The sequence below is a fragment of the Aricia agestis genome, chromosome 16 (assembly GCF_905147365.1).
Source record: "Aricia agestis chromosome 16, ilAriAges1.1, whole genome shotgun sequence".
In the NCBI taxonomy this organism is placed as follows: Eukaryota; Metazoa; Arthropoda; class Insecta; order Lepidoptera; family Lycaenidae; genus Aricia; species Aricia agestis.
Genome location: NC_056421.1, coordinates 4,228,732 through 4,241,954, shown reverse-complemented (window position 1 = coordinate 4,241,954; position 13,223 = coordinate 4,228,732). Strand labels below are relative to the sequence as shown.

General features: G+C 38.2%; 1 protein-coding gene across 1 annotated transcript in view; it reads left to right on the top strand.

The window, feature by feature from the left end:
- The window catches only part of LOC121734779 (B-cell lymphoma/leukemia 11B), a 62,851-nt gene extending 49,927 nt beyond the window's left edge, over positions 1-12,924 (top strand). The window contains exon 7 of the mRNA XM_042125394.1: positions 9,939-12,924. Within this exon, the coding sequence (XP_041981328.1) occupies positions 9,939-11,938 (2,000 nt within the window). The 3' untranslated portion in view covers positions 11,939-12,924. The remainder of the gene's footprint in view (positions 1-9,938) is intronic.
- Positions 12,925-13,223: the final 299 nt, after the last annotated feature.

The following is a 13,223-nucleotide window of genomic DNA, read 5'->3' as shown; positions in this document are numbered from 1 at the left end:
CACAATGCTCGGGGATATTTTTAGTTTTTACAGATGGGAAGGTAGCTAAGTGGCGGGTTTTAAATAAGTGGGGTTTAATTTTAGATGTGACATCTTTAAAGGTTAGGGGAAGATCGCCTCGTGCTTATCGTGTGTCCTTACAGGGATTTGGATACGGTTATACGTTTGGTATGCCCAATTGTTTTTGAAGCTGACTTATTGTGTCCACAAGCATAGTCATTATCATTACAAAACCGCTGAACCGATGGTCGTCATTTCTTTGTATGAAAACAAATATTATATCAGGTGCATGCCACGTCCAGCACACTGTTTAATTTGCTTTATGTTGACATGGAAAATTTCAAATGTTCAGAATATTATTAAATTTTAATAAATTTTGCAGCTACTTTAAGCGCATTGACTACCTACTTAATCGACCAAAAAAAAGGAGGAATCCTTATTAACTTGATACGGGTAATTGCTTTCTGATATATTAATAAGATTAATTCATAATTACTTTTTTAGTACCGAGAATCGCATTATAAAATACAAGTTTGTTAAATAATAATTTCCAACCCCATCTATAATTTTGGGATCAATATCAGACCCTTTGATTCGCCCTATCGCGGTGTTGATAAAAATTATCCTTTTAAACTCGAGGCACGGATGACCGCACCGCAAAGCGTCGGTCAGTGGGTTGTAAACAAAGATTTATCTCAAAAGTTCAAGCAGTGTACAGAAGACCTTGATGGGATCTAAAATGCGTGGTTAAAAATCGGGGGTGAAATTGCTGATTTCAGATTTCTACTAATTGGTTGATTTAAGAAATCCTCCAGATGAGTTGTTCTACAGATGAGCTACTTTTTCTCTTTTTGAATGTTTAAGATATTTTGAAGAATGGCCTTTTTATCAAAAGTAAAAATGGTTGAATCATTAATACCAATTCTTTTATCGTTGCCGTGAATTCTTTGAAATTTAAAAAAGTCATTCTCCTATTCATGTCTTTTTATCACCAACCTACACTTAATTCTACATGCGCAAGCTGTCCCCGCGTCCTCCGAATGGTTTCTCGCTACCTCTCGGACATTTCCATATCAAGACATCATGTTTTCTTAAGGGCCGACCACAAAGACCCTCGCGCCCAATCTTTAATCCTATCTCGGGACCTTTGCGGGAAATTTAAATTTCTTTAGAAATATCGTCCTTATTATGTATGTGCGGGTCCTATTCCTTGCGTATGATAACGTAAGTTAAGTCCGAGATTGTTGAAAAAACTTCTGACTTCGATAACATATCATCTGCACGGGAGGCCACGAGCGAATCTGAGTTCTACCCCTTTACATTAAAATTCCGTTTCGTTCGGCATTTTTAGGATTAGTAGAACCTTGTTTTGTACGAGGTGATAAGTCTTTATGAAGGGTCAACCTTTTCTATGGCTCACCCTTTTAGTGAAAAGAGTCCGTTGATAGCTGATTTAGGAGTAGTGATAATGCATTCACTATGTGTAAATATATCATAGATCTCCTCCGTGATAGATTGCCGTATATCTATTGTAAAATGAAATATATCGTTTTTAAATTTAGGGCCAACAAAGGGGGTAGGTCAGGAATTTGTGGATTATTACATCGATTGTCGAGTGTTATGTGGAATAAATAGCTGTCATAGTTGCTTTGTGGTTTAAAATTGGGGTCGCGACTGACCGTTCGGAATTCGTTAATTAAAAATTTCAATAGCAGTCCATTCATAACCAATAGTTTGTCTTTATAAGTGCCTATATCATATCAAACTTTTGGAAACTACATATTTTTACCTGCTTTAAAAGTCACTGCTTTTACTTTAATCTTCTCAGATTAAAATAAAACAGTGTACTTGACCTGTAACGCAGGTCTTGTTTCATAACATACATACATATGTTTCTAGTACACTAACTGGATCTCTTATTAAGATCCGTAGACCGTACAATAAAAAATAAAAAACAGAAAACCGGCGTGAAACAGCGCTTGTGCTTCCCTTCCCTACCCTCCCATATTTCCTTCCCTACCCTCCCCTATTCTCTCTTAAAAGGCCGGCAACGCACCTACAGCTCTTCTGATGCTGCGAGTGTCCATGGGCGATGGAAGTTGCTTTCCATCCATGGATTCAGTAGTTTTACAATTCAGAATTAATCATGTTACCTAGCTATTTAGATGTCTTTCATCACAACATTCACAAGCAGAATTTTTAACTTTATCCGTGTAATTTCTACTGCTCAACGATATATCATTTTAACTATAACTCTCCTTCCATTACAAATTTTATATGATGTAATTCTCGACGCCACGTTTTCAATAAAAACTTTCAAACAGTCCACTTTGATGCTGCTGTAACTCCCCCACACATTTTATTGTTTTTCCTCGGTTTTTTGTAATATGTGGTAATGGTCGCGGCGCACGTGTTGACAACGGTTATTACGAGTTTAAAATAGATCCCCCCGCTACCCCCGCTACCCCCTTACACCCTTGGCCTTCCCTTGGCCAGGCGCAATCTCATTTTGGTGATAGCGATTTACATAGTTTTTGGAAACCAGCATGTGTAGGGATTCCCAATGAGACTTTTGAGTAAATCGGTTAAAGAGTATTTCGAATGTTTGTTTTATTACCGTAAGCTCCCAATCAATATGTTGTTCAACTTCTATTATTCCTTACAGATTGCGCCATAAGCTCCATTTTCCATTAATACATTTTCATTCAATTGAAGTTACGTGGTCATGAAATGTCTAGGAGTTAGTGCATATTATTACTTTTAAAGAATTGATATATATAGGTAGGTAGATCTAGACTTAATAAAAAAAACAAAAAATGTTCTGGTTCATAACAAAACAAGTAATTTTATTTAGATTCAATTTTTGAATCGATAAATTGTCACGTTGTTTAGGCGGAACTAATTTGGGCGGGGGCCGTTTGCGTGTAACTTTACACTTAACAAATTACAATTTAGCGACGGTGCAGGGCGTGCCGGCTTGTATAGTTTATGTAAAACTAACATAGATTACATAAATATACTTACCTTAGTTATTGCTGTAAAAAAATATTGTACAAGATGTTGTTACGCTGTAGCCTAACAAGGTAACTGTAGTTTCCTTGTTTTCATGATGATATAAATTCTTTAAAATTTAACAAAATATAATTTAGCCGTGGTTAGGCGACCCGTGACCACGGCCGCTGTAAAGCAGCCGAAACGTCGGGATTAATAAAATGTGTTTCAACCTTATAATATCATGAGTGATACTCGCGTAAGCTTAAGAAATCATTATGAAAACATAATTTAATTTCATAAATAGACTTATAGATAGTGCCAAAATTTGTTTATTGTACAATTCTCGACGGCCACATCTCCCTACGTAGTAGTCCTTTCAAAGAACTCAGAGCATACACATATCAAATACGTATTCGTAAAGATTTCAAAAAGATTATTACCACACTTTTACTTAATAATTGGACCAAATTACTCCAACTACAAATTTAAATGTCCCTGAACATTGAATGAAACCTCAAAAAGCCACACTCCTAATTCAAATCGCGAATAAATTCCTTTTTCAAATCTATGAGGCGTTTTTGTAAAGGCTAGACCATGGAGTTGTTAGACGGCGGATGTCCGCTACTCTGAATGACCGCCTTCCCTCTCCCCACCTTCCGCCCCCAGGGTGGGGAACCCCCAGCAGGGTGGGGAGCCCCCATAGTGCAAATTGTCTCCGGACAGGTTGTAAAAATCTGCACTATTATGGACGTGTTTGTGAGGATTATGAATATGGATGCTGCGGAGGGGAATGAAAAATGTGAAATCTGCGCTTGTGTTAGACCGTTTGTAGAAGACATTTTTGTAAATTTCTCGGTTTGTTTTTGTAGAAGCTAATGAAAAACCACATCTAAACGTTAATAGGTAGTAATATCAAATGTGTATTAAACTTATGTGCTCTATTTCTGCGTTTAAGCAGAGTACAATGAGATATTTAATATTTTTTATTAGAATTTAAAAAATTATATACGTACTTTGTTTAACGCCTTCATCAGAAAATATACACAAGAAACCTTCAGTCCAACTTCAAACTTTAGAACAAAACAGTGGGCAGACTTGCAATCCATCCACCATTTTAAGCCCTATATCATCGTCATAAGAGTCATATAAGAGTCAGCTAATGACGTATACAGGGGGATGCACTAGAGGCGCTGGGGCGAACTATCTCCCGGAGTCCGGACGCGGCGCCGCGAGCTTCCGTTGTGCGAAACGCGAAATTTCACTCACAAGTGGACCCATTTTTGTGTGACTTAAATGTATCTTTGTGGGCAGCTGATATAGTTATAAAACTATAGTAACCTCCACATACAAATAAAAATTCACAAAAAAATACGTGTGATACTCGGGGACTGCCGTGATAAAGCATTTTTATTAACTTATGCAATTATAATTCGCATTTGTCCAGTTGCACGCACACAAACACCGTGCCGAAGTCTGGCAATGCCTGGGGCCTTTTTTTGTTACGGAACTTCTTGATTCAATAGCTTAAAAATGCGACTTTAAATATATCGTGTCTTCATAACTGGGTATAGGTACCGAGAACTTCTGTCCACATGAATTTAGGTAATATTAAGGTCTAATAAAGATAATCAGGGGGCATGTTCAAGATCCGATGTCTTAGTCTGTCATGTAACTTTCCAATTTGCCAGACAGAAACAAGGATACATAAGTTATAAAAAACTAGGCCTTTACATCCGTTATGGATGATTTATACAGTATTTTTCAGAGCGAAGTAAACGCTCCTCAAATACTACAAGTGCCTGGGACAAGATTTTTAAATATCCGTATGGTTGCCCAAGCGCATACGGCATTCTCGGATCATAGTCTGCCTAATCCAGAGGAAAGAACTAGTCAATACGTCTGGGACCAACTATGTGCGGGTTTTCTCACGATGTTTTCCTTCACGAGCGTCCGTATTATGTACTTGAGATCAGAAAATGTCTAATAGGTACACGCCTCCACCCGGGTTCGAACCTGCACCCGCTAAGAGTGCGAACCAAAGGTCTATTAGCTCCGTGGTCTACCCATTAACATATAAGTTATAGTAGTTATAATATTCGCTCTGGAAATATTTGTGTTAGTACCTAATAAGCGCTTGTTTACCAATATTCAAAAAAAGCCTGCTCTTTCTAGACACAAATCTTATCAATTTTATTCTTGATATTATAATTTAAACCTTACAATACTTTCACTGCCTCATTTAGGTCACAAACTTAACTTTTGAAGATCCTAAGATAATCATAATCTGGGAAGTTGAACACTCTGTATACTGTTATTTCCTGATAAATGATTCGCAGCCACGTCTTTTACATTTAGATAAGTATCGTAGGTCACAACTGAGATGCGAGCAGATTAATTATTATTATAACTAGTGCCACAGTATACTACAGTAGTCTTACTAGGGTCTAGGCCGCTCGAATCTCACGCACACATAAGCGTGATTCCAAGTAACAACAGAATGTAGTATCACGTCTCGCGTGTATAATATTGTATTAAGCCTATTTTCTTTTTCTTTCTTTATCTTCATATACCTAGTGCCACAGCAGACAGTCTTCATACCATGCGCGTCCACGTACACAATATACCTAACCGTGATTTCAGGTAATATAGACAGCAGTGTGTAATGTACGTACCTATTATCACAAAAACTATTAGTTATCACTTATTTCTATTAGTTATAACAGTTTCTTTTATAGTTTTTATCATGATAGTTCATTTAAAATTTTGTATGAATAAATATTTTTTTATCTATCTATTTATCTATTACGCGAGAGCATAAAAATTATCTTTTCACGAATTAAATGGTAAGCTCTCGGTTTGTTACGCTACTGCGTGTTATTTATACTGTTCTAATGCCTTGCATGAACGCGGAACTAACGTCTATTTCTCATCATGAGTATGATTTCGAAGGCTAGAGGATCTAAGGCGTTTGACGAGCTTTTGCTAAAGTCCTACTTATCTTTTTTACTATATATTGCTATCGTGCTCTTATAGAGAACCCATTTAATAATATGAACGCTTTTGAGCGAAGGAGACAAACAGATATAATTGGACTTTATAAATTTAAACTTTAGTGGGAAACCCCGCAAAAAATCAAAAGTAAATAAATTAGTGCTTTATTATTTTGATTCTGAATCTGAGGATAAAAATATTTTTAATTCGAAAAAGTCTCAAAATATTCGACAATAGTATTGTGTGGGGGTGAGTCCAGACGGGTGGCGTTTAAAAATTTCACCCCCGCTGCTCCCGGCCCATAATAACGATTGCCTTTTGAAACCTAAACGGTTGTTAAACTCCTTGATTGGGGTTCGAATCCGGGATGTAATCGCCCACGTATGATATACGCTTGAAGATTTCTTATACGTGGTCAAACCGTCTGGAATCGAAAAAAAATTAAAATTTACCCGATATTTTTAAGCTACAAATCCTGAGTTGTAGTGTATTTCAAATGAATTTATTTATTAGGGCTAAAGGCCACAAATCCAAAGTTCTATTGTATTTCATATGAATTTATTTATTTATTTATTTCGATTCGCCAACAGAATATCATCTCACACATTTAATAAAATACAAACAATAGAAACTTATAGGTTAAATGACTTCCAATGACAGGTAATGGCGACAAAGAAATTAGTGATGAGAATAAGATGAGATGAAATGAAGTGAGACACGATTGTTATTTTTTAATGTATAACAATTTGTTCCATATTTAATAAACTACTTAAACAAGAAAATAACATAAATATAGAGCTCTTATAAACAAGGATAAATTTCTTTAACATATTATTATTATTTTATCAATAGGTCGTCATGCGTGACGACTAATCATAATAAAATCTTCAATTCTTACAAATAGATAAAAATTACAATTAATGATATTTTTATATTTTATATTTATTTTTTAATTTAAGTTCAACATTTTTTAGTATAGTACTTTTAATTACTAATTATATTATAGAGTGACCGTAATATATTTATTTGAATTATAATTATTACTATTTTCGTTCTTTATAACCGTATTATAATTATTACTATTTTCGTTCTTTATACTGGAGTTAAATTCACAAGAGACATTGAAATAAGAAAGAAGTAGAGCATAGTTAGCCCTCCTTCTAGCGAAGTTGGATGGATATAATTTTCATACCAATTTTTGTAAATTTTCACCTATGGGAGCATTGGTAGCAATGCTGCAATGGTAGCATAAGTGCATCATGTTTGTTATCCCTAATATGGTAAAAGTGTCGCTAAGCTGCTGAATCAGTTGATTTTAATATTTTAAAGCATGACTATAAACTATAATAATATTTCAAGTAATATCAGCAAATACTACCAAATATTTGCCGATATTACTCGAAATTGTTCGGGCAATAGTGTTTAGCCTTTGATTAATCTTCCAAGAAGCTCGAACTACACTTGTGACTGTCAACAAAAGGACAATCAAAATCTGATCAGCATGATCGCCCACACAGTTTAATTATTGTATTATCGCCGAGATGTTATCAGATAATATATGTAAAAAGAGGACGGTCAGCAGAGAAAAGAAAATTATTTAAGAGTACATCTCATGTTAAATTTGATTATCACGTATAAATTATGGACATTGCCGGAGTAAAAACTGTCCTCTATTCTTTTCTAGTGTTCGAGCGCCTACGATTACTAAATAGCAACAGCAGTAGATTTACGATCACCGGCACATTAACATTTTTATCTACCGACAAGCTAATATTTCATCTACCTTACGAATTGTTAATATTTTGGTATTTGCTTCGTCATTTCGTCATTCACTTTTCTATTCTCTTTGTACGCACATACAAGTAACAATATAGTAATTTTTGTCAAGTCTATCTTTAATTATACCAACCAACCAAACATACAATTCGGAACATCTAGAATATCTGTACAAGTCTTACATAAATCTGTTCAGCGGTTTGGGCACCAGAGACTTTCGCATTACACTAGTTCGTATAAAATTTTGTTTATGATTACTTTAGTAAAATATAGAGAAAGACGAAGAAGGAGTTAGCACACTATTTGTGTGTAATAATAATTAATAGTAATTGTAAAAATTCAGTTAAAGTTATTCTAGGCAACTGCGATTGGTACAAGAAATCCAAACCATATATTTTTTTTTTTTTATTTTCTAGAAGATTTTATAATAAGTATCTAACTTTTTTAACCTATTAAAAAATATGTTATATATTTCTGCTCACTTCTAAACCTTTGGGCAGGAGTAGAAAACATTTTTTATGTCGGTATATATCGTAACACAATGAACAATAGTCGGGACAGAGAGGTCAAAATATTGATACCGTGATTTACATCTTATACAGAGTGATCTTAAAATATATTTCTTTCTAAACATTGAAAAAATATTTCGTGCGTAGTCTACTTAAATTTCTATACCCGATACACCATATCAAGGGTAAAATAAGCTTTTCAATGTATATTTTCCGTTTTTAACTTAAATCTATTTGATTCAATTTGAAATTTGTTTTTATAAGTTGTGATGGATACTGATGTCACAAGTCACATAATATAACATTACAAGAATGTGACTGTTTTTAAAATTCAAGTCTAAGATACTTTTCATACGAATAACTTACGTGTAATGTAAGCTACGTCAAATCTTTATGAAAGACACAAGTGACTAGGCAGTTACATTTTTTATTGATTCTATTCGATGTCATTTTATTTAATTATAGCACTATTTTATATCACATTGATATAAATGATGTTTAAATGATTTGTATCAGCCTGTATATGAAGTCTTTCCGGTTGGTCACAATCTGACCGTTACATTTCAATAATCGTCTTAACATTCGAGATCAGTTATCGGGCCGCGCCCACCATTCATAGTGTTGCGCCCAATATCGATATCAGTAATTATTGTCAATTGAAATTTGTGTTCGGAATTATCATTCTAGTGATGGGCTATATCGATAATTTGGCTATTGTGGATTTAACTGTGTGTGTATGATATGATTGGATGTTAGCGTGTTACGGTACATCAGTTTGCGTATGTCTTGATTCTTTAACTAGAAAATACTCACCGGATAAATATATATTTACCAGTTAATAATTTCATAGAAAAATATGTCTTATGATATAAATTAGATTCAATATTCGGCTTTGGCAATAAGTAAGGTTGAGTTTTTTGGTCAATGATATATTTGTTTTTTTGCGCGATTTGTTTAACAAAAAGTTTTAAAAAAAGTTTTTATAACTCATGTAACATAAACATATCGATGTTTAAAATAACAACACTAAGCTCGTTGAGACGTGATACAACACAATGATGTCCACAATAAAATTTGTCTTGGCCCGACACAGTGACAATCAAATTACTGTCACAACTGGAGGGCAGCTTTACGCCTACCACTTAACGAATTTAACACGTACTATTAAGTTATAAGGGCATATTCCAGCTCATTTAGAAAGCTTGCTTATTAGCTGTTGTACTGTGCTTCTGAATTCATCATTTCGTTGTGATGATTGTATATACGAAAAAATATGTCGTGTTTAGTATTTTTCATCCCTTCACATAGATTATTATTGCAATACATGTAAGTATGTTCCTTTTGAAAGCAACACGTTGAGTATGCTAATACACATTTAAAACATTCCCGTATCACGTGTCAGCGGCGATCCCGCCCTCCGCGCGATAGTGTTACATATAGATTTCAATATCAACATTCTTAACCCCTACGTGATTCCCGCGCGCGTATATTTCATAAGATTTTAGAGGTGCATGAATCACCCCAGACACGGAGGGGCCATCAGTCACGGCGGGCCTGGCCCTCTGCTTAACATGCGCCCCGCGCCCTAGGCCTCCGCGATGTGTGAGAGCTATCACTAGACGCGCCGCTAATATCGATGTAAATTTTAACTTTCCCTTTCTTTTGCAGAGCCGAGCAACTACGTGTGTTCCACGTGCAAGGCGCGCGTGCACTCCGCGTGGCGGCTGGTCCAGCACGTCCAGCACGTGCACGGCGTCAAGATCTACGTGGAGAGCATGCCGCAGCCGCCGCAGAACAAGCAGAACCACTCCTCATCCAGCACATCGTCCTCCAGCTCCTGCTCGTCTTCAGGAGCGCCGCTCCCGCCGCCGTCTCTTCGTCATCACCCGCTTCTACCGCCCCCGGATATGCACTCCCCTTTTGGGGTTGGTGGTCTATTGCGCATGCCCTTGCCCGGCAGCTTGCCCCCGCTCGCCCACCCTTCTGTCCCCCCAAACCCTCTGTTCGCCCGCCCAAACCATCACGATCATAGATTTCGCATGGAGCAGCTCGTCTCCGAGCAGTTCCGTCACCACGGGTTGAACCTGGCGGCGGCCGCGGCCGCGGCCGTCGCCGCCAACTCCCTTCCTCCTCATCAGCCATTTCCATCACCAGCGGATAGACCACCGGTAGTACCTAATTCACTTACGGGGCGAGACCGAGCACCGCCCGTATCCCAACCACTATCTTTGGAACCCCAGCTGGATTTTTACTCGCAGCGCTTGCGGCAACTGGCCGGTACGACCAGTCCAGGGGCGGCCACAGGCACATCGAGCTCTCCTAGCCCCAGGAAGCATTCGCCGCCGTTCGCTTCCCCGTCGCCCTCCCGAGTCGGCCAGACTCCTCCGGTGGGCGCCGGACCCGGGACGGTGGAAACTCCTAAGGAGGCTATAAGGGCGCACAGTTCCCTGTCGCCTGAACGACGGGTGGAACCGCAGACCGCCGACGCGCCGCCCTCGGACCGACCGTCGTCGACGCCACTGACAAAAAGAACCAACGATGAGGCTGTACATTCATGTGAATTTTGCGGTAAGAAGTTCCGTTACGAAAATAGCTTGATCACCCACCGTCGCACTCACACCGGAGAGAAACCTTTCAAATGCACCGAATGTGACGAAGCTTTTGAAAAGTCTTCGAAACTAAAGAAACACATGAAAGTTCATCGAGGTTCCGGTGGTAACACTGAGGAGGGCGAGTCGGGCCCCGATACTGGAGATGATGAATCTGAGGACGAGTTAGATGACGAGGAATTAGATGGAGAGGAGGAGGAGGAAAACGAGGATGGCGATGACATCGAGGAGGCCGAGGACCTAACAGTCTCTAATAGCAGCGCACCCGCTCCCACACAACGTAAACAGACATCCGCTGCACCCACGCAACCTCCATCGGCCTCTGTGGTCGGTGAGCTAATGGATAAATTTGGATTATCGAATATTGCTCAATACAGTGAAGCTTTTAAGCAGGCACTACAAGAATCTGGCAATTCCCTAAAGTGGCAGTTGGCTAAGGACCGCGATAACAATAATGGTCCATCAGCCGATAAGCCGAATGGGATGCCCCCGACGGCTGCTCTGCGTCTAAAAGAAGAATTCGCTAAGATGCCACCTCAACCTCATCCGCTGTTTAACCCTTTTGAGAACCCTTTTGAGGCATCGAAGCGAATGAAACTGGAGATGGACAGAGGCGAGGGCTGGTGGCTGCCAACGTTACACGCTCAGCGCCCACCTGAAAACATTTTTGATGGTCTCAAGAACAGCAGCAATGGCTTGCTACAAAATCCGTTGCTGAAATCAAAGGATGGGCGTCGAAACGATACGTGTGAATTTTGCGGCAAGGTTTTCAAAAACTGCTCCAACTTGACGGTTCACCGTCGATCTCACACCGGAGAGAAGCCGTACAAATGCGAGCTGTGCTCGTACGCCTGCGCCCAGAGCTCCAAGCTGACCAGGCATATGAAGACGCACGGCCGCCTCGGCAAGGACGTGTACAGGTGTAGGTTCTGCGAGATGCCGTTCTCCGTACCGTCGACCCTCGAAAAACATATGCGGAAGTGTGTAGTGAATCAAAGTAACGGTGCACCTCTCGCATTATCCGACGATTCCAATGCATGTCGTGATGAGGCGTCGTGACTCTACCCGTGGGGTGGCCTCCGCCTGCCACCACCGGCCCCGCCGAGTCAGATCTTCTAGATCCTAAAGAAATCTATGTTTTGTTATTTACACAATCTGTACATTGGTCTGTTATGGGTTAATTTGTTCATATCTAGTCTTAAGGATTCGGTGACAAAATATTATTTAGTATTACGATTGCAATATTCGCCCAAATATGTAAAGCGTCGAAGGGCATTCACTTAGTTACATATCTCGTGTAAGCTTAGTCTCCGTTGTTGATGTTGCGTCTTCGGTTATTTCGTGGCTGTAGGTTTGCGTTATTCGATTGTTTTATCGTGTTCCCCTGTATAAAGAAAACCAATGCCAAAGTTAGCTATCGATTTTAGTTTTAAGTTGTATAGTGTCAATTAATGTGTTTCTTTCAGTATTCGTAGGATCTTCACGCTATCTGTAGACGTATCCGATAAGTTGTTTCGTAATTTTAGCGTACTGTACAATAAACACGAAAGTTTCCTATCTAGATAATGTTGTAAATAGGTGTATTTAAGCGGATAAGTACCAAGTTTGCGAACATTCGATTTGAACAAATTTTAAAATTACTTTCGTAACGGTGAGTTTCCTGTAATCGTTAGGTATGTAGACGTCAAAATTAATGTGTTACGCCAGGTACTTCTATATTTAATTAGTGATAAATTTTAAATTATATCGTCGGGTTTCGCTTTTGTTCGAGGACGGGAGCTAGTTATGTTTTTAAGACTGAATCACCCTGTAATTTGTTTCAAATTGATTTTGTGATCGTGGACAGTAGCTCGTACCTAAACCAGTACAAGTGAATCTTTCAGTATACGTACTTAATGTAAATTATTATAGAATTTATAATAGAATAATTGTAAGTAAATTATAGTTGCCCTTCTTGTCTCCTGTCTGTTTCTGTTATGATGATGCGTTTAGAACCTCTTTGCAGATTGTAATGTTTTACATTCTATAAACAGGGTCTAAAATAAAATTAGTACAAATTTTACATTAAATTATGATAAAACATACAATAATTGTTTGTAATAAAATATTAAGAGCCCCCGCAGACTACAGACTTTTAATCGGCCGATATTTTGGGGTTTCAGTACAATATTATCGGCCGATACAAATCGTTTACTGTGCTCACCTTCATATTAAATAATATATCTTCGTACTGATTAAGCTTTCGATCAAATTATCGGCCGACTATAAGTCTGCAGTCTGCGGGGGCTCTTAGACTTTATTTATGCTTCTATTTTTCTGTAACTTAAATAATTATGCTTGAACA